General features: G+C 39.8%; 1 protein-coding gene across 2 annotated transcripts; it reads left to right on the top strand.

Moving 5' to 3' along the window:
• The first annotated feature begins 5,356 nt into the window (after nt 1-5,356).
• Nucleotides 5,357-9,643, top strand: LOC123981310 (zinc finger protein 703-like). 2 transcript variants are annotated; one of them, XM_046066009.1, is made up of 2 exons: nt 5,357-5,954; nt 6,806-9,643. In XM_046066009.1, the coding sequence occupies exons 1-2, from the start codon at nt 5,712-5,714 to the stop codon at nt 8,351-8,353; spliced, it is 1,791 nt and encodes a 596-aa protein (XP_045921965.1). In that variant the 5' UTR covers nt 5,357-5,711; the 3' UTR covers nt 8,354-9,643. The 2 variants fall into 2 exon arrangements, with proteins under 2 accessions (XP_045921965.1, XP_045921966.1); XM_046066010.1 differs by having other exon boundaries at nt 5,357-5,747.
• The last annotated feature ends 11,246 nt before the right edge of the window (nt 9,644-20,889 follow it).

The raw sequence follows: 20,889 nt of genomic DNA on the forward strand, positions 1-20,889 counted from the left end.
ACTCAAAGTAATCCAAAAGTAACTAAAAGTAATCAGGATCCATTACTTTTATTTTGTGGTACTTGGATTACATTACTAATTACATTTTATAACAAGTAATCTTTTAATTGTACTGGATTACATTTTAAAAGTAATCCTCCCAACCCTGGACTCCATGCCGAGAAGTTGCCAGTGTTATTGGGTGCATTGCAATATATAATATGTAACGTTATGGCTTTCCACATTACTTCCAGCTAACGAGATTCATATATCCTGTGTACCACCAGTATTATGTCAAAGTGTTGATTTAGTCTGCGAGACAGAATGTAAACATTAATGATTGGTATCAAGAATAACTGGTATCCATATGCGGTTATTATACTTTGCACATTGCATTTAGCAATAACAAATTACAGCACCGTGGCTAGATAATTTCAGCTGTATTCACTATATTTACTATGTTTTTATGTGGGGAGAATTTAACAAGCAACATTTTCAGCGACCTTTTCTGTTTGTTACCTGATATTACAGAATGATAGATACAGGAGTTTGTGTCCAAGGAAGGTTAAAATCAAGAGCAAGAACTGGGATGAGATGGTGAATCGTCTTCAAGTATCTTCAGCCAAGTCCAATTGCTCTTGATTTTAAACTTCCTTGGAAGAATTTCACCTGGATGAATCTTCAGACAGACTTTAGTGTCTGACTTTCTCCCGAGCCAGTTCTCTGGTCCACTTGAGCCCTTAATCTACTAATCATTTTATTTTACACAAATACTTTATCTTGGCCAAATTATTTTAGATACAGATCTGCTGTTTCATGTAAGGAGAGAAAAATGCTTTGACTTTACACTGATTTGAACAGTGAATTGAACAGTGATGTATTGATTCATTCATGTATTTTTTAAATTGTTTAATGCACTTTGTAGATCCGTGCCTGTACACTAACAAGGACTCTACTGTGCCAGCACTTGATAAGGAAAACCACAGCTCCTGCTGTTTCTGTTTTCCCCCAGTGCTCTCTCTTCTACAGTGGTGCAGAGTGTGACCTTGTTTCCTGATGAGATGGTGCTCCCACTCTCCGCTTCTTATCACAAATGGGACAGTGATGGATGGCTGAGAGTAGCTGTTCTCCTGTTTAGGGCATGAGGTCAAGGCAACAGTTACTTTAGCCAAATGTTTTTATTAAAAGGGACCTATAGTGCTGATTTCAGATCATTAACAAGGCCTGTAAGCATTGTAAAAAAATAAAAAAGACATAAAAATAAACTGCTTGTTAGTAAAGAAGCCATTGACAAAACTGTATTTTTGCATTAGTAAGTATTTATTTATGACCCTTTCTTTATATTTACATGTGAACCATTGCTTTTGAAGATTAAGGAGGGCACTGCAAGATATGTACAAATATCTGTCAGCTAATTCACATTATGCAGCCTTTTGCCCACAGGTTATGAGGGATTAGGAATGATTTTGCACTCAATTGAGGCTGCAAAGGATTCAGAGAATCAAAGCCCCTCAGACTGAGACTATTTTAGGCTGCTGCTAATAGTTCTTGTCAGCCGTAATTTTTAAGTACTTTAACCAATTCATTGTATAATTAGGTTAACAAAATTAGCTCATTGCAAAGTCAGTCAGCAGGCTGTAATGCAATAAAGTTATTAACATTCCAGATTTATAGAACCATTAATATAGAGGCGATCTGTCTATTTCAAATTTTTCTTCCCTGGTAAAAATGGCATAAATTAATAAAAGAAAATAGTCTCCAGTGACATGCTCTGTACACTTTATTGATTTTTTTTCTTTTCAGATATACTCAGAACAAAAGCCAGAAGACAAGTGATCTGTCACTCCACATGTTAAAATTAAAAGCATACCTGAACTTTTTAAGTAAAAGGTTAAAAGAAAACAATTAATATAGAGTGTTTAATGTCTTAAACTTTAATGTAATAACAAACAAATATTTTATACATTGTGTTTAGCATTTTTTAAAAGTTCTACATCTCCATGAGAGTCAAACAGCTGCATGTGAACAGTTGCTTGACACATTCCTATTTGACAAGTTGCCAAATTGTCATGAAGGTGATACTGTTCATGACACGATGTCGGGCAACAGTGATAGGAGAATGTGACCTGTCCTGTTTGTGCATCTATCAATTTCTTTTGGCTTTTTCCATCTGTTCTGGGACTTACATAGTATAAAAGAACATACTGCATTATATACATGTAATGAGGCACTAGTCTAAAAAAGTATTCATATAATATATAATTGCAGCATCTGTTCCATATTTGCCAATTGTTCAGCCTTGCAATTTCACATTCTCCGCCACTTACCTGTACATCAGAAAAACATGGTTAGTTCAACTAACAGCTACCAAAATGTTGCTGATTCTTATTCGGAAATTCTCAGTACTTCAACAACATTTATAGAAACACTATAGAGTGTCATCCTAAAACAACATAAGCTACTGGTTAGATAACAGTAAGTGCAATACAAATGTAATCATACTATAGACTGACTCAACATGCTAAAGTGCTGCAAGAATAAGAATAATCTGGGTTGACTGGGTAATTTATGTCCCGAAATGGAGCACCTTATTCTTGCAGCACTTTATTTTCTTCTTATTCCACTATTGTACAACCGGAGTCTGTAACATTTCAGTATTTTATGTATAGGTGTATAGGTCTTGTATCTATGTCTGTCTTGTGTCTATGTTTTGCTGTAGAACCAATTGTCCTACGGGGACAAATAAAGTTTAAGTAAGTAAGTAAATTGACAACAGTTGACATAAAACTGCTGCATGGAACATTTTAATTCCTCTAGAACAGGATTTTTATAGTCAGATACAGAGAAACAAAATTGAGTGAAAGATTGGTAGTGCAACATGAAAAAATGAATATTTATGCCTTGTCTTTGATTGTCTTTTTTGATGTGGGGGATCATTATGCTCTAAGTTGTGGAAATATAATTCCCATAATTTGGGGGCTTTGAGAGACGTAAACTGGAAGTAATGTTGCTATGGAGTCAGTTAATTAGCTGTGGGCTAACATGAGCCCCGTTCTTTAGCCTTTGTTTACATTTTGCAGAATTCAAACCATTAAAAGTATGCCACATTTGCTATTAGTATTTCCGGTTTGTAATGTACCTGCAGATGTACACACAACTATCACTGAATTACTTAGTTACTAAAGAAGTCTTTTTTTGTTTGATTTCCAAGCAGATTTATTTATGGTTTTTTTTGTGGATATTGTAGATAATGAACTCACACTGAATCTTAAAATATGTGTGCCATGCCTGTTCAGGTTTAACATAGTTATGTTACAGAGAAGGACTACAATTTTTTAGCAAATTGCGGTTCAAGCCCGGCCTCTCTCTCTGCTCGTACTGCACCCTAAGCATAACAGAACCCCCGTGACCCTTTGCTATGAAAAACAAGCATCTGGACTAGTAAACTTTTGGTGCTTGCCCTGCCTGTACCCATCTGCTTGTTGACAACAAAGTGTAGGATGACTCATTTAACCATATGACTTATTTCCACTGCTCACTGACTTTGTTCTCTGCATCATTACACTCACAAAAGTGCATTTTTAGTTTTAATAATGGGTTTATGCACCGCATCCCAGTACACTCATCGTAATCCCTCCCTGTGAAGTTGTCAGTGGACTCTTCTTGAGGAAAGTTCCTTCTCATGCCTTAGATCTAAGTTTCATGAGCTGAAAATTATACCATCTGACATTTTAAGCAAAGTTCAGTTTTCCACATATTGTGATGATTGTGTGGTTTCATTTTGACTGACCTTTAAGTTTAAATACTGCACGGTCACATGTCAAACATTTGAGGTGACATATTAAAACTGCACTCTGATATTGAAGCTTATTATTCAGTGCTCATGATTTGTCTATGATTGTTCTTTGTTACTGAAGCCCAAACCTCGGGTGAGATCAGATCTGTTCATGGTTGACAACTTTTTGGGTTAAACAACCACAAATATTATGCTTTTTATTCCTGCATCTCCTGTTCAAGCAAACCATCTACAGTATGCAGCACAATTTTGGCTCACAGATAAATGTGTCCAGAATATTAGGCCATATCATTTTCCACTTTATAAAACCATTAAAGATGGATGTTGATTATGTTACCCACTGATATAAATATATTATGTATGGGGATTCTTTTAGCTTTTTTTGCAAAACTAAAATAAAAGTGGTGGAATTTTTGGGACGTTTAGTAGTTGCATAAAGATAAACAAGCATTGGCTGTTTCTGTGTGAAGATGCCATGTAGCAACCTTAGCTCATCAAGTACAGGAAGCATATTTACAATAGTCTATGATGGAAATAAAAGCCAAAAAGCACACAAATAATTATTATTACCTAATTCATGACTCCACCCACCAAACCCAGTGCATAACTCATTTTGTAGCATGTTTTAATGTAATACTATTATATTTTTTAACCATGCTGTTATGAGTTGACCTGGAAAATATCCCACTGTTAGGTGAGGTAGACCGTTTGTATTGCTCACAATATGAGCTCTTATAGTCAGAGATGTGAACAGGGATTAGCTTAACTATAAAACATACCATCAGCTCTGATTTTATGAAAGCTCTGCCTAAGGATTGTCTATGGCAATGTTGCATTTCTGTTAAATTAAGCAATAATGATTTAATGCAGTAAAATCATACCCAAGAGACAGTGGTGAAAAAGTACATTCACAAAAAGTACTGTACTTTTTGAGGTACTGGCACTTTACATTTTATTCTACTCCACTACATTTTGGAGGCAAATACTGTACTTTTTACTGCACTACATTTATTTAATACCTTTAGATAGTTAGCTTACTTTGTGGATTGGTTACCAATACAAAGCATAATCAATACATACATTATGATGTAATATTATAGGTAAAGATGAGACTTTATTGATCCCTGGGGGTAAATTCACAAGCTACCCAGTGATACATAAAGTAGCCTAATGAGAATAAGGTCCACCTTTACTAGCTGCAACATAAAAGAGATTTAAACATGAATGCATCAACAATTATATTATATATGAATCTGAAATGGGCCATTCTACATAATCAGTGGTACTTATGTACTTTTATTTAAGTTGGAGTTTGAATACAAGACTTTTACTTGTAACTAAGTGTTTTTATAATTTAGTATTGACACTTTTCCTAAAAAAAAAAAACTGAATAGTCCTTCTGTGACTTTCAGCATTGAGCAAATATGTCAAAGGAGTGCACGGTTTGCCAATTGGAGGATCCCGTCGCTCCGCCCTCCTGCACGTCCTCCCCGCCCACCTCATCTCTGCTGCGGCCACCCAGCGGACACTTTGAAGTCTTGCCTGTTGTGATCAGTGAGCTGCTCAAGTCCGGACCGAAGACACGCAGTGGGACGTTTCCTCTCAGCACTGGGAATGTATAAAGTACACTCTGGTCTTTTATGCTTTTACAGAAGTGTTTATTTTGCCCGCTGCAGCTCTCACACGGTGGACTTTTTGTGTTTTGGTTTGGAAATTTAAAATAGGAGTACGGGTCGTGTCAGAGATGAAGATGCATCAAACGAACTGAGAGGCTTGTCAGTCCTTCGGGACATTTAAGGTCGTCCAGCTGTGTTTTTTGTTTGTTTGTTTGTTTTGCTTTTTGGGGGACATAACGGGTGGATTACATTTAAACCAGTAAACACAGTTTTTGGACTAAAAGTAACGCACATCTCTGAGGCGCAGCGCCCTCTCTCCAATGAAATATCTCCCTTCCGGATCAGCTGCGGATCGAGTAAGTAAAAAGATAGAGCTCAGCGAGACCAGCCACAGTAAGAAGTCCCGTCCCGGTGCTGTGGTCTCTCTGTTGACCCCTCTGGACCCACTTCGGCAGGCAAAGCGGCTTCCTATCCGAGTTATCAAGATGTTGGCTGCGCACACTGGACACTTGCTACACCCGGAATATTTACAGCCTTTGACGCCCGCACCAGTCAGCATAGAGGTATTTATTATCTCTTAAAATAGATTACACAAGTTAGAGAGGACTGTTGGCTTTTTAGTGTGGTGAAAATGTAAAGATATATTTTAGTAGGCCTTTGTTGTCATCAGTTATGATAAAGAACATTTTAATTCCTCAGTAGAAGACAAATATGCCTCTGGCATTATATTTAACATAAAGTAATGTGAATAAGCAACTTTTATAATAAACGATGTAAACAAAACAAGTAGGGCTGTAACTAATGTTCACAATCGATGAATCTACAGATTTTTGTTGTTGTTGTGATTAATCGTTTCTCTGTGTAATGCGGGGGGAAAATACTCTTCACATCTGCCCAGAGCCCAAGGGGATGTCTTCAAATGTTTTCTTTTGCTCAACCAATAGTCAAAACCCAAAGACATTCAGTCTACAATCATACCTGAAAAAGCAAAGCTGGAACCAAGAATATCTGGAATTTAAAAAAAAAAAAAGTTTGCTCTTGAAAAAAGACTGAACAGATGCAACCATTATTAAAATAACTGCAGATAATTATTCAGGTTTATCTTATAACAATTCATAAACTAATCTTTTACACTCTTATCAACAATTTGAAGATGCCCTCTTGGATTCTGGCAAATCATATTGGGCATTTTTCAGTATTTTCTGTCCTTTTGTTGTAATTCAGATAATTAGGTAATTAAGTAATAAAGTAATTAAGTAAATATTAACAGTTAACAAGCCTACAGACAACCACAGAGGACAAACTGTTGTTTAGTTTGTGCTGTCAGGGGCATTTTTTCATAAAAGTCAAAATTTATCTGAGCAGAAAACAGTAAAAAGTCAGAGATCTAATCAGAATCTACATTTTGTTGTAGCTGGATGCCAAGAAGAGTCCACTGGCCCTGCTGGCGCAGACCTGCTCTCAGATTGGTAAACCAGACCCTCCGTCCTCCTCCAAGCTGGGCTCCTCCTGCAGCCAAGGGGATAAGGAGCCCAGCAGTCGGTCTTCCATCTCCAGCCTGAAGCTCGGGGAGCGCCGCCCCTCCCTGGAGGATAAATGTAGCTTCAAGCCCTACAACAAAGGCAGTGGAGACGGTCGCAGAGACGGAGTTACCAGCAGCAGCTCCAGCAGCAGCAGCAGCAGCAACAACAGCGATAAAGTAGGGTTCAGGGTACCCAGCAATAATGTTACCACTAACGGAAATTCAGCCCAGCAGTCCTATCCGCCGCACGCTGCTTCACCCAGCTCTAGAGCCAGCAGCAGCACCCCACCAGGACACACTCAGCAGCAGCAGCTGCCTCACAAACAGAGCCACTCTCCTGGTGGACAGCCCACATCACACTCCCAGACTCCAAGTGGAGAAACTGTACGTGAGCAGGGCAGTCCTACCAGCAATAACAGTCATCCCAAAAAAGATGCCGATGTAAGCAAGACCATCTCGGACAGTCCACACGATGCAAACTCCAGCCACGTCCGAGCCAGCGCAAACTGCAGTAACGGCAGCTCTGACGGCGGTTCCAACCATGAGGGCGGTAAAGCGGAGTCTGCCCAGCCTAACCTCGGCCCTGGACGCATTACACCAATCTCTCCTTACAAGACAAGCCAACCACTCTTCCCCATGCCCTCCTCTAATATGGGCTACCACGGATCTGTGGTGGGGGCCTATGCAGGCTACCCGTCTCAGTTTGTTCCCGGGCTAGATCCGACAAAGTCGAGCCTCGGCGTGGGAAGCTTGGGAGTTCCAGGAAAGCACCCGAGTTCCAGCCCCCTCACAGGCGCCTCCCCGCCTTCCTTCATGCAGGGTTTATGCAGGGACCCCTACTGTCTAAGCTATCCAAGTGTATCCCATCTTGGCGGAAGCAACTGCAACTCCTGCATCCATGACCCTTCCTCCAGCCTCAAATCAAACTTCCCATTGGTGTACCCCTCCCACCCGCTCCACTCCCTCCACCAAAGCTCTCTATCGTCCAGCGTGTCCTCCTCCCTCTCACATCCCCTCTACACGTACGGCTTTATGCTCCCTAACGACCCCCTGCCTCACGCCTGTAACTGGGTCTCAGCCGGGGGGCCGTGCGACAAACGTTTCGCCACGTCAGACGAACTCCTGGCTCACCTCCGCACGCACACAGCCCTGCCTGTGGGAATGGACAGTAAGCTGCTCTCTGTTTCCTCCTCTGGACCTGCCCCCTGCCACCTTCACCTCCCCCACCAGAGCAGTCCAGGCTCCATGCCCAGCTCCCTCTCCCTCAGGGCTCCACCCAGCCTGGGTTTAGCTCGCTATCACCCCTACAGTAAGGTCCACCTGCCCCCTGGACCCTCCTCCATCTCCCTGCACTCTCTGCCCAACACAGGCCCGTACTACCCTCATTACGCTCTCTACAGTCAAAGACTCGGATCTGCATCCGCGCTGGGCTACCAGTGATACACCATCTACTAACATGTTCAAAGAAATGGTTAGACATTTTGGGAAATAAGCTTATTTGCTTTATGGTGGAGAGTTAAATAAGAAGGCTGATACCACATTCATATCTTTCTCTCCAATAGGACAGCCAGGAGCTGGCAACTTAGCTTAGCACAAACACTGGAAACAGAGGGAAACAACTAGCCTGGCTCTGTAGACCCCTCACTAATTAATTATGTTTTATCTTTTTTGTTTAATACATATAAAAAACAAAGTGTAATCTTGTTATCATTGCTAGCTGTCTCCCCTTGTTTCAATTTTTGTGCTAAGTTAAGCTAAGCTAGGCTGCTGCTGCAGGTAGCCTTATATTTAATGGACAGATACAATACTGGAATTATTCTTCTCATCTAACTCTTCACCTGGAAGCCAATAAGTGTATTTTCTTTTTAAGCTTGTACCTCTGACTTAAAGACTGGATTCAAGTGGAACTAGGATGGGAGTGCAAGTCCTGGATTTTGGCTTGAGTGCATCTTTCACACTTACTTTATACATTATATATGAGATCTGGTGTTTTCTAATCAGGCTCCACTCCTTAACATCAGGACACATGTGGCTCTTGCATGTCTGCACATTGCTGGGATACTTTTGCAACAGAAATGACTGCCCTTAGGTGACTTTTGCCGCCCTGCGGGCTTGGCAAATTGATGGTTTGGATGCTGTGTAATAGCACTTGAATGTTCAGGGTTCTTGAATGATGATGATTTAGTGCAGAAAAATGTAGTGTGGCAGGGGTGGCACTAAGCTGCAGCCGTGGACCGATGTTATGTCTGTCCACAGTCGCTTTCTCCCTGCAAGAGATGCATGTACGCTTGACAAAGCATACACACATAACTGTTTATTCTGCCCAATGGTTTGTGATGATTTGTTTTAGTTCCTAATGTTTTGTTTATTCCTACTGAGAAGTTGTATTTATTTTTTACTGGAGAATCTGGCTTTTATGTTTACCATACAAATCTATTCTCATTTTACAATCCTCTGAGCAGACATGTTGGAAGCCAGATGACAGATGTTGAATTATGTCGTGTGTCTTCTTCGAGAATGAATGTTGATATCACATCTCTCTCTTTCTCTCTCTCTCTCTCTCTCTCTGAACTCCTCAGCTTTTTTGATTTTTTAAAAACTTTCTCAGCAAATCAATAAAAATGAGATGTGATATTTTTTTGTAAAATTTGTGGTACCCTGTGATGGTATCCAGTCCAAAGTGGAGGGGAGGGGGTCATATTTTGTTAAATAAATCACACTGAAAATGTATATTCTGTTGTCTTCATTTTTTGGATGTGGTCAGTTTTTCATCAAGCTGAATCTAAATATTTCTTTTAAACAGCGTGGGTTTAACAGCAACTGAAACCCCCCCCCAACACAATTCTGAAATTTAATCGGTTTTATTTACTCTTGATTTCATAACCATGTTGATTACCTCAAGCTGGCTCACATTAATTTGACCTTTTCTTATTAAAACCAGTGTAGAGAGGACTTGGTGGTTCCCTGTTGGAAATAATCCAGACACAAACACTATCTAATATACTTAGACGTGATATTTCTTGATTTACAAACATGGTCTGAACAATCTCATGTCAGGAAGATTTTGTACTAGTGGGTATTTTTACTGCAAAAGAATCACATGATCAGTGACTTTAGGTGTGCCTCATTTCCTCATATTTTTCACCGCATCGACAGCCCACAGTGATACAGCTCACATTCCTCTGTTCTGCAGTAAATGCAGTGTCACCTTAAAGCAATAGCATCCTTATTTAATGCTCATGGATTTCGTGGAACAGAGTGTTTTTAAAAACATCTGTGGATGCAGAGGCAGTATGGAAAAGTCAAACTTATCTGGAGGTAATGTATGCATGCTGTAGGATCCAGATAAGCATCAGAGCTTAAATGCAGCTTTCAGTATGTGTTCAAGATGAAGACCTGACAGACGCTCAAGTTACCGTGGCTGCCACATGATTGGCAGCGGTAATATGCAATTTCCTTGGAACATGACACTGTGACACTCTTGGCGAAATGAAGATGACCTACGCTGGTCACTCACAACTCTGACAAGGCACCCACAGGGGTCAAAACAGCCTGTCCCTGCTGTAACAAGAGAAAGTGCTTCTGTTTCAGTGGTCTGAGATGTCGTGATGGGGTGTGCGAGTTCGGCAGGAGGGCATTAGATCCTGTAGACCAAGTCTGGAGGTCTCATGTTGCCGGATATGGCCCAGAAAACAGAAACACTTAGTTTATTAAGTGAAGAATGATTTGGGTACTAAAACTACAATATAAGAGTTGTTGCATAGGCTACCCCTCACAGTCAATGTCAGTCTTGGAGTTGATCGTAGATTATATTTTGAGGGAGGATTTCAGTGCACTTTTGCTTTTCAAGTATTTCCAGTCAATTGCATTGCGGTTAGGATAGTATTGGATTGGGATGCCACCTATTGGTGACCAACAAAACCAACCTGTTTTGTCACCTACTTTTAATCAAGAGGAAGCATCATCTGCTTATGGTATGTCTTGTTTGATCCTGCCCAGGTACTGCAAATGAAAATCAGCCTTTTGGCTAAATCTGACACATTTACATCATATTAGTGTTATTTCACAAGTTTTATCCTTGATAAATAAATTAATCATTAAAGTAAAATTATTTTCTTTAGGGGAAGAGCAGGGTAGTGTCTTTTATCATTTTATCATCCCAGATGTATTATTTCATGTAATTTGTTCGTTGTGAAATATATTGTTTAAAAGAAAATCGGCTTTCATGTGTACTATGGGTCATACAGGTACAACAAAAATATCAGACTAAAAAATCATATGAACCGATTCATATTTGTTTGGTGAGACAAAAGTGTCCTCAGCCCTCAGAGCTGGTGTCTATTGCACTCAGTCAGTGACAGGGGTTTATTCAGGACACCATTTGCCATATTTGTCAAAAATGTTGTTAATCTCAAATTCATCTTCAAATGTTCAACTTGCTTAGGAAAGTACCATCAACATACTAAGGTATAAATATATATAAGTATTAAATATATATATGTTTTTCCACCACTTTGGTCCAGACTGAAGTATCTCCACAACTGCTGAATTGATTCCTCGGAGATTTTGTGCAGACATTCATGGTTCACGGGCGATGAAGCCTACAGACTTTGGTGACCTGTCTTTTCCTCTTGCGCCACCATGATGTTTACATTTTGGTTCAGAGTAAACTGTCTCAACTGTTGGATTGTCTTGAAATGTGTTAAGGACATTTATTTCTTTCACAGGATGAATTTAATAACTTGTGATCCACTGACTTTTGACTTAGCACCATCATCAAGTGAATACTGTAATTTGTCCAAGACTTTGGTTTATGACCACATACCTGCAAAACTACTGACATTCCCATCAGCCTCTGTACTTTGTGTTTAGTGCTCATTAGCAAAGGCTAACATGCTAAACGAAGATGTTAACATTGTGCCTGCTAAACATCAGCATGTTAGCACTGTCATTGTTAGCAGTTAGCTCAAAGCACCACTGTAAAGTTAAGACTAGCCTGGCTGTAGACTTCTAGTCTTGTAATACAGTGAAACAAAAGGTTTAGCCTCCCACCACAATAACTTTAATATGGTCCCTTAGTCATTAAACATTTATGTAGTCATTACTCATTCATGTAGCCAATATTTATGTTTTCTTTCTTTTCAGGCTTCAATTACTCCCTTCATATGTTTCTGGTCTTTTCCCCCAAACCCTTATTTATACAAGTGTTAAGCTGACTCATCATTGATGCTGTTTTCTTTCAGTAATATTAGTTGCACATCTCAGAGAGGCTGAGCACAAGCAATGAAGAAACTGGGAGCCAAATGTCCTGCTCAAAGGGTTAGGGCGACTTAAGAGAGGGGATAGAGGTTACTTCACTATTCCCACACACGTTTCCGAAGTCAACCAAAGAATTCATCCTTCACAGCTCTCAGCAACTCTGCTTCCATAATCTGTTGGTCGCCACAGCCCTTTTTATTTAGCACTCTAAATTAAACCCAGAGTTTAGAGGAGGAATTTTGCTGTAACATATAAAAAGTCTCTGGGTATTGTTCTTGGAGGTGAGGGCTGTCTCCCTAGTTGGTTTGAGTGATTCCTGGGTGCAGCTTGACAGGTCCAGTGATTAATGATGACAGACTGTGGAGCAGCTCCTTCATCACATGACAAGGCTTTAACCTCTCCATCAGCCTAAATCAGTGCAAAAAGGCCAAAAGAAAAGAGGGAGGACTCTCTTTCCCTTTTGCCTTCAGAGATAGTGAAATTGTTTCTTGCATTAAAATCATTAAGGGAGAAATTATGAACATCTGCCCTGATACTTCCTCCAAATTGTTGAGTTACACATTGCAGACTGCTTCCCAGAAATAGACTCCTCTGCTTTCATTTTGTCTTCTCTCCAACTTTATCACTTCATCCATCATCCTACTATGTGGGCTTTCCAAGGGGTCCAAAAATAAAGAGGACACAGATGTCAGCCATGCTAGACTGATGTTTCTAAACCACTATAAACCCATGACTTACATCTACCCCTCTCCGATGGGGAGAAATGTTGAAAATACACTTTTCTTGAATACAGAAAAAACACTCCACAAAACCACTTTTAAACTGAGCTGCACACAATATATTCACTACAGGGCTTATATGTTATATTACCCACATCCAACAATAAATAACTCTTGAGCACTTGAGCAGGTATTTTTATTTCTTAAAAAGGACATTGCTAAGATCTATCCCACCTCTTTTTCATCATGTCTCAAGTACAAAAAAAATGTTGACAGAGGGAGTTTAGTGGTGTACAAGGGGGCAAACGCAATTATGGTTTCTTTGCTAATGTGCATGGCCTCAGCTGGTTTTGATCTGGCTGTGCTCTGAGGGCTCCTAGCTCAGTTGTCAGGTCTCATGCATCACAGACCTGGTGCTTAACGGAAAAACGTGCTTTGGCAGGGACCAGCAGAGGCCTGGACGCCAGCAGTGCTGGTAGGTTAGCCACATGCGGGGGGCGGTGGGGGTGACACCATCCCACTGCCTTCCGCATCTGGATCCTCATGGTCACATTCTCTCATTCCTTATGGTTTTTCACCCTGTTTATGAATGTAACCGCTGTAATTGGCCAGCGTGACCCAGAGCAGACGCCACGCCACAGACTTGGGAGGTCAGAGAAAAGGCTCCAAAATACACACACGGACGAAAGAAAGTACAAAGCAGAATGAGAAAGAGATGCTTGCATGGAAATAAGCAGACATGATTACTCAAATACAGTCATTAAGGAGGAAATGTTGTTTTTCAGGCTGTCAGGATGATTAATGAGGGACAGAATATCCACTCAAATGCTGTTGTTTAGTCTAACCAGCAGACCTGATCTCTGCCACTAACTTAGAACAGACAGGATGTGTGTTCAGTGGGTGTGTGTTGAAATGTTGAAAGCTACATGTAAGGCAGAAGTAGTAAGAGTGATATTCAGAATTCAAAGAGTCTTTATTTAGTCTATCCAAAACCAAAAACACAAGATTAAAAATGTAAGGATTGGATCGACTAGCTGTGGTCATAACTAGCTTGCCTACAGTAGTAAATGTAACTTTAAAGTCCAAGAAACATTTCATTACTTTCTTAGGTTTTTCTTCACTTGTGGGTTTACATGTTAGGTTGGCACATTCACTTTTAGTATTTCCCCACTCTGTGAAAGCTAGGTCTGGATGCCATCAGACTTTAAGCTAACGTTAGCGGCTCTGTCGGTCCTGCTCTTGGATAGGGAACCAAAGCCAAACTTGAGATATCTTTACATTTGCCAAACATACCTGCTGGTTTTCATCCTAAATGCCTTTTCTCTTGTAACATTAAAATGGAAACACACTGCTTGAAAATGCTAACAATACAGCATAAATCTAACATCTGTGTTGCTTGACGGAGAGTGTAAACTAATGTTAAGCTGCCAAACAAGGTTATGAATGAAAGAAAACCTAATCTTAGACTTTTCATACTTAAAATTCAAGGACTTAACTCTGCACTGCAATGCAAGAACAATGTCTTTCCATGTCTCATTAACTGGTGAGGATGTTAACTTGTTGCTTTTTTGTCTTTTTAGCAGAATATGGTGTATGTAACCATCACGTGAATATTTAAGGCCCTTTATAAGGTTCATGTATGAAAACAAGGCTTCAAAAATAAAAAACATCCCGCAACATCGATTTCAACTGATTCATGGAGCTAACAATAGCTTTCTTAGCTAGCTGGCTACAGCTGATACAATCTGCTTGTAACAGTAGTCATTTCAGATGGCAAATATCAGGTCGCCTTCTAGAAATGAGAAGCCTGTTTTTGTCTACCTCTGTCTAAAATCAAAGACCCATTGTTTAAAATATTTACTAAGAATTTTGTGGTAATCATGTCACCATTATCAATGTGGACTGATTTGTGCTGTACAAGAACGAAAAGCTTGGCAGGCGTAACAGTAACGGTCAATAACAAAACTAATTTAATTTGTAGCTCAATTTAGTTTAATAATGAAACACGTTTCCTGTAATTGTAAACATGTCAGTTTATGATGAAAAGCAGTCCAAGACATCTTTTTCTGGTTTCATTCATGTGCGTCACATTCATTCATTCAAAAAAATGTTATGCTGCAACTGTCACCTGGTCTACAGCGTAAGTGTCAACACATTCTAGAAAATTAGCTCTTTTTTTTTGTTTTCCAGCCCGTACTGTGCCAAAGTCCTCAGAAAACTCCAGATGTTCGCCAAATGATGCTGGAAGGCTGATAAGGAATCAGCTTTCACCAGATGTCTTGTGCATTGACTCAGTGATTTAGTAGCTGTGAATGATGAAACAGTGTTTCTCACAGCCTGACTGGCTTTAATCATTATGAAAGCAGCTGCGGGTCTGGGTGACGTCATGTCAGTGGATGGAAGCCAAAATGAGATGGTACTTTATTTTACATTTTTTTGTGCCTTTGGATATTAGATGTATTTGGACATGTTTGGAAAAAGCACATACAATCACTGGAATGTGGAAGTGAAATAAAATAAGTAGGGCTGCAGCTAACTATTATTAGGAGGGTGAAAGTTTATTCTAAACTCAAGGACCACTTATTACAAGGAACAAGGTACAAGGTAGATTTATTTGTCACATTACAACAGGTAGTAAAGTTAGACTGAGTTTGTAACTCCCTTCTGCTATGTAGCAGACAATATCCATTAATATAAAAGAAATTATAAAAATGTTAAACAGAAATCAACGTTATCCAGTGGAGAAGTGCTGAGGATGAATCTGAGTTTAAAAGTCTTGTGGGAAAAAGCTGCTCAGCAGTCTGGTGGTGTGGCAGCAGAAATTCTACATCTCTTCCCAGAAGGCAGCAGGGTGAACAGGCTGTGGCTGGGTGGGTACTGTCCTTTAGTATCCTCTGGGCTCTGCGTAGGCACCTCACCTCAACGATATCACTGATGCTCAGGAGAAGGGTACCAATGATCTTCTGTGCAGTTTTAATCACCCGCTGCTGAGCCCTCTCCCATCCCATGCCAGTTAGTGATGTTTCCGGTCAGGTTGCTTTCTATTGCTCCTCTGTAAAAGATGACGAGAAGAGAACTTGCCATGGGAATTTTACAGTCGTTTTGAGCTTTCTTCACCGGCGTGGAGATGTGAGATGACCATGTCAGGTTCTCTGTGATGCTCTGTGATGCTGATTCCCTGAAACTGTTCACCTGCTCCACCTCAGCACCACTGATGCAGACAGGGGTGTGTGCCATTTTGACATTTTGACTTTTCGTAGAGTAAAAGCACAGGTGTTACTAATAACATTAACAATGGCTCTGTTTAATTCAATTGCCCTAGTACAACATGACAGTGTGTCAGTGAACCAGCATGCACAATGCCAGGACACGTCTATCGTTTCTCCAGCCAACTTTAGATGAAACCACACCTCGATGGCTGCGTTCCCATGGAAATCAGTTAAAATATGATGGCAAACAATTATTTGAAAAAAAATAGCACTTTGTGGTAGAGACAGAAATCTATTCCTATAAAAGGTACAAAATGAGTGGCTGCTAATAAAAAATTACAGGTCAAAGAGGAGAAGGAACACACTTTGATTTCTACATTTCATGATGCATACCAAAAAAAAGACAGTAAAAAGTTTGTCTCAAGAATATACGGAAGTATACAAGCCACTAAAAACATTCTACGTTATCTATTAAACAAAAATTGGAGAATCAGAAACACAAATATCAGAAGAGACCTGGATGGAAATACGTGAGACACAAGTGACCACTGCAAACTCAAGATCTCTGAGTGAGTTCGGCTGGAAGAATGTAGTGAGATTTACTCCTAAAATATCAGCACTGCAAACAGGCACACAGAGAGGTGAGAGAGGTGGCTACCGAGATAAATAAAATAAGTGGGGTGGGATTTAGATTTCTCTTTTGTCACTTTATACCTTGGTAAAAAAAAAGAAGAGTCCTACAGAACAATAAATACTTATTGAAGATATAGTTGTAGGAAAGCTATAACTAGGAAATGGTGGCAACTAGACCCTCCAACATTGGACTAGTGGTGTTTGATTATCCAAGAAATCTACTGTATGGAGAGGCTTACCTTTGTATTGAGGTTTCAGTTGGAGAAGAGCACTGAACGCTGGGAAAAATGGATTGTGTATTCACCTTAAGTAATATAACATTATTCCATGATGTATGTTTAAAAGAATACTTTGATTTTAACTGTAACAACCACAATAGCCTCATATTCTTTGTACATGTAAATAAATAAATAAAACATTTTTTTTAATAAAAATGAGTGGCTGCTGTGGAATCAGAAGATAAAGCGGGTCGCACACTACTCGATTTGCCGGTGGTTCAATCCCGGGCTCCTCCTGTGTGTCTTAGTGTACTTGGGCAAAATACTGAACCCCAAGTTGCTCCTGACGGTTGTGCCATCAGCTTATGAATGGGGTGAATGTGACATGTAGTGAAAAGCACTTTCAGTGTTCGTAAGTCTAGAATGGCACCATATCAGTACAATCCATTTACCGTTATGAACAGTTTAAACCCCCCAGCCAGTCTCTATCAAAAAATGACTTTGACAGCTTTGGAAAACCTGTACTTTATGAGTAGTAAGATTGACATGCATACTGAATTACATCCCTCATTAGCTGCTATTAAAGGCCTTTTAATTGATTGCACTCCAATAAGCTAAGAATGTGGGAAACTTCCTGTCAGTAGCGTATTATTATCATGAAGAAATGTCTCACCGGCCAGTTCTAAATGATGCTAATGAACACACATAATACAGCCTCTTTGACTCAAACTGTTTGAATGTTTCCCATTACTCAACATCAGACACCCACTGAATACAGAGTTAGGAAATGGCACGCTAGCTAATTCTTGTCTCATATGTGTTCTGATAAACATTAAATTCTATTTTACAAACTTCTGTCATATCATATTTCGCAGGACCCGTGACAGCACAGTTTGATACTGAAGCGTCAGTTGGAAAAACTGAAACTGGATTCAGCTATCCTTTATTTTATCATTTACACCCGTGTTTTTCACCGACAGTCATAATGATAATGCTAAAATGCTGATGTTTAGCAGGAATAATGGTTACCATCTTATGTTAGCATATTTGTAAATTAGTGCTAAACACAAAGTACTAGTGAGGCCGATAAAATGCCATTTGTTTTGGAGCCAAAGTATTGGACAAATGAAAATCTTAACCTGGTGATGGCACTACATGAAACATTAAAGATCACCCAAGTTTTTACAATTCATCCTGAGGGGGGCATGAACGTCTGTATCACATTCATGGCAATCCATCCAATAGTTGTCGAGTAATTTCAGTCAAAACCACTAAGTCAACCTGCTGATGGTGCTAAAAAGAAAGTGAGGGAATCACCAAAATCATTATGATTACTCTTTTGGGGGACGTGACTGTCCAAATTCCGCATGCACCCATGAGACATAATATCTGGACCAATGTGGAGGAGCCATGCTGCAAGTGAGGCTAAAAGCTTTATAAATAACAGAGTAGCTGTAGTGGCTGTCTAATAAGGGTCACATAAAAAAAGGAAACACCTGTGAAGACACCTTGGAGTCAGCATGAAGAGTTTTGCGGTTGGTCAGGAGGAGGAGGTGTTTGACAGCACAAATGACTGACACAAACAGTGAGGGAGTTGGACAGATGAGAGCCACGGGCGCTGGGAGTGGGGGGCGTATGAGGGTCAACACGTCGCCTGTGCATTGAGTGTGGCCCAGCAGCTGTATGCATAGGGGAGCCATGGCCTCCTGCTCTGCATGTCAGGGGCCGTGATTAATGACCTGAAGGCCTTGCTCTTTGCTCCCCCCCCCACACACACACACAGAAGTTGCGGCAGCCACTGCTCATTTAGCTAATGGACGCAGGCATGGGCAGACAGACAGGCACAGGAGACGAGGGCTTATATACGAGTGCACATGTATGCGGAATGAAAGCAATTTCCCTCTTACAAAACACCACTTTTCCTAGGCTCTATGTAATTTCAGGGTGAGAGCAATGATTTCTTAGATTACCATGTGCACGGCTGTGTGCCTGTTCAATGTCGAGGCTGAGAGGGTGCCCAAGCCTGTGTACCGGTTCCCAGCTTGTCAGGCAGCTGTCGAGGGGTGATTTATGACCACTAGACTCCAACCTGTCTTCACTGCCAGCACAGTATTGTTACAACTGACAGCTAATGAGGCCAGACATGCTTTCAAGCAGAGCCCTTAACAGGACTTCAATCTTCCCCCGTCACAAGTACCATTTTTGCACTCTCTCACACAGCACCCTCCTTTCTCTATGCCTTCCTTGTTCTCTGTCTTTCTGTGGTGGAAAAAGTGACAGGCTCTGAAAAGGCTTCTGCCACACACACATTTTGGCAGTGGGCAGCAGCTAACGCTGAATTTAATCTAATAACCAACCCCTTTCACCAGGCTTTAAAGGAATAGTTATAGAAATTCTTCTACTTGCTTTCTTGCCGAAAGTTAGATGAGCGGAATGATACCACCCTCATGTCTGTACACTAAATATGAAGCTATAGCCTGGAGAGGGTTAGCTTAGCTTAGCATAAAGACTAGAAGCAGGGGGGAAACCGCTAACGTGGCTCTGTCCAAATGTAACAAACTCTACCTGTTAGCACCTCTAAAGCTCTTCGAATATTTCAAATGTACTTTCACTTCACTACATTTATTTGACACCTAAAGTTGCAAATGTTTGGTAACACTTCAATTTAAAGGTATGTCATTTCTTTGTAGAAAATTATGTAATTTGGTAGTAATTATGAAGGACACTGTAATTTCCTTCAAAGAAAAGCTTAATTTAAACCCAAGTAATTATTCACTTTTTGTTAATTTTCACTGGAATATTTATTGAATGGCACTGTAAAGACTAGATTTAGAATTAATCTGAATTAATTAAATTCAAGTGTACCAATTGGACGGTCTCTATTTTTCTTCCCAGGAAACATAGTAAAGTAAAGTAGTTAGAATAAGTTCCAGCTCATTCACCTTCAATATTAAAAAATGCTATGTTAATGCTATGTTACGTTTACTTTTGGTACTTTCAGTAAATTTTGTTGCTAATATAATATGTAAAACCCAAGTTCAATGCATGACTTTTACTTGTAATAGAGTATTTGTAATTGTGGTACTGCAACTTTTACCTAAGGACCTAGGTTACACTACTGTTTTTTACACTTCAGTTTTTGTACTGATTTCACAATTGAGATGTACCTTTGGTCAGAGCCCAATCTTGGATCCCATCGTCCTTTGACTATTTGAATGCAGATGCATTTTAAAAAGGTAATAAAAACTAATTTCTAGGGTTCCAAGATTGAGTCAAAGTTAAGTCTGAGATTTCATTTTGGTCAATGCATTTTGCCTCTTTTGCTCTCCACACAGATGGTTTACCTGCATGCCATGCAAAGCCCACTTAAATGTGATTTATCATTACTACTTGGACTGTAAACAGACTACAAATGTCTTCCGATACCAAAATCTTGTCTCTTGCCCACAGATTCTGAATTCATACGCAGTTGTCTGTTTATTGGAGATTAAATAGAGTCAGGCTAGCTGTTTCCCATTTTCCAGTTTTTATGCTAAGCTAACTGTAACCTGGCTCTAGCTTCATATTGTCACATACAGACATGAGAGAGGTATTGATCTTCACATCAAATTCTTATAATACTGTGGGGAATCTCATTATCAGAACATTTGTTTATGTTGCATCTAAACATGGATTTTGACATATACATCATCATCGGTTTGGACATTATTGTCAATATTTTTTTGATAAAGTCATGGTAACGACTGTTTTGACTGAAATTATAACTGGTGAATTGCAGTAATTATGAAAATAGTTTTTTTACGTCACTGTACATCTGCACTTGTATTTAAATTTTTTGCCGCTTATATACTCTATATTATATTTCAACTCCATTACATTTCAGAGGGAGATATTATACTTTGTTCTCCACTATATGTATATGTATCTATAGATTAAGA

This window comes from Micropterus dolomieu, linkage group LG13, assembly GCF_021292245.1.
Source record: "Micropterus dolomieu isolate WLL.071019.BEF.003 ecotype Adirondacks linkage group LG13, ASM2129224v1, whole genome shotgun sequence".
NCBI classification, from domain to species: Eukaryota; Metazoa; Chordata; class Actinopteri; order Centrarchiformes; family Centrarchidae; genus Micropterus; species Micropterus dolomieu.

Coding starts and splice junctions, on each gene's coding strand:
- LOC123981310 (XM_046066009.1), top strand. CDS start 5,712: ATGAAATATCTCCCTTCCGGATCAGCTGCGGATCGAGTAAGTAAAAAG. Junction 5,955..6,805: donor CCGCACCAGTCAGCATAGAG/GTATTTATTATC, acceptor ATTTTGTTGTAG/CTGGATGCCAAGAAGAGTCC.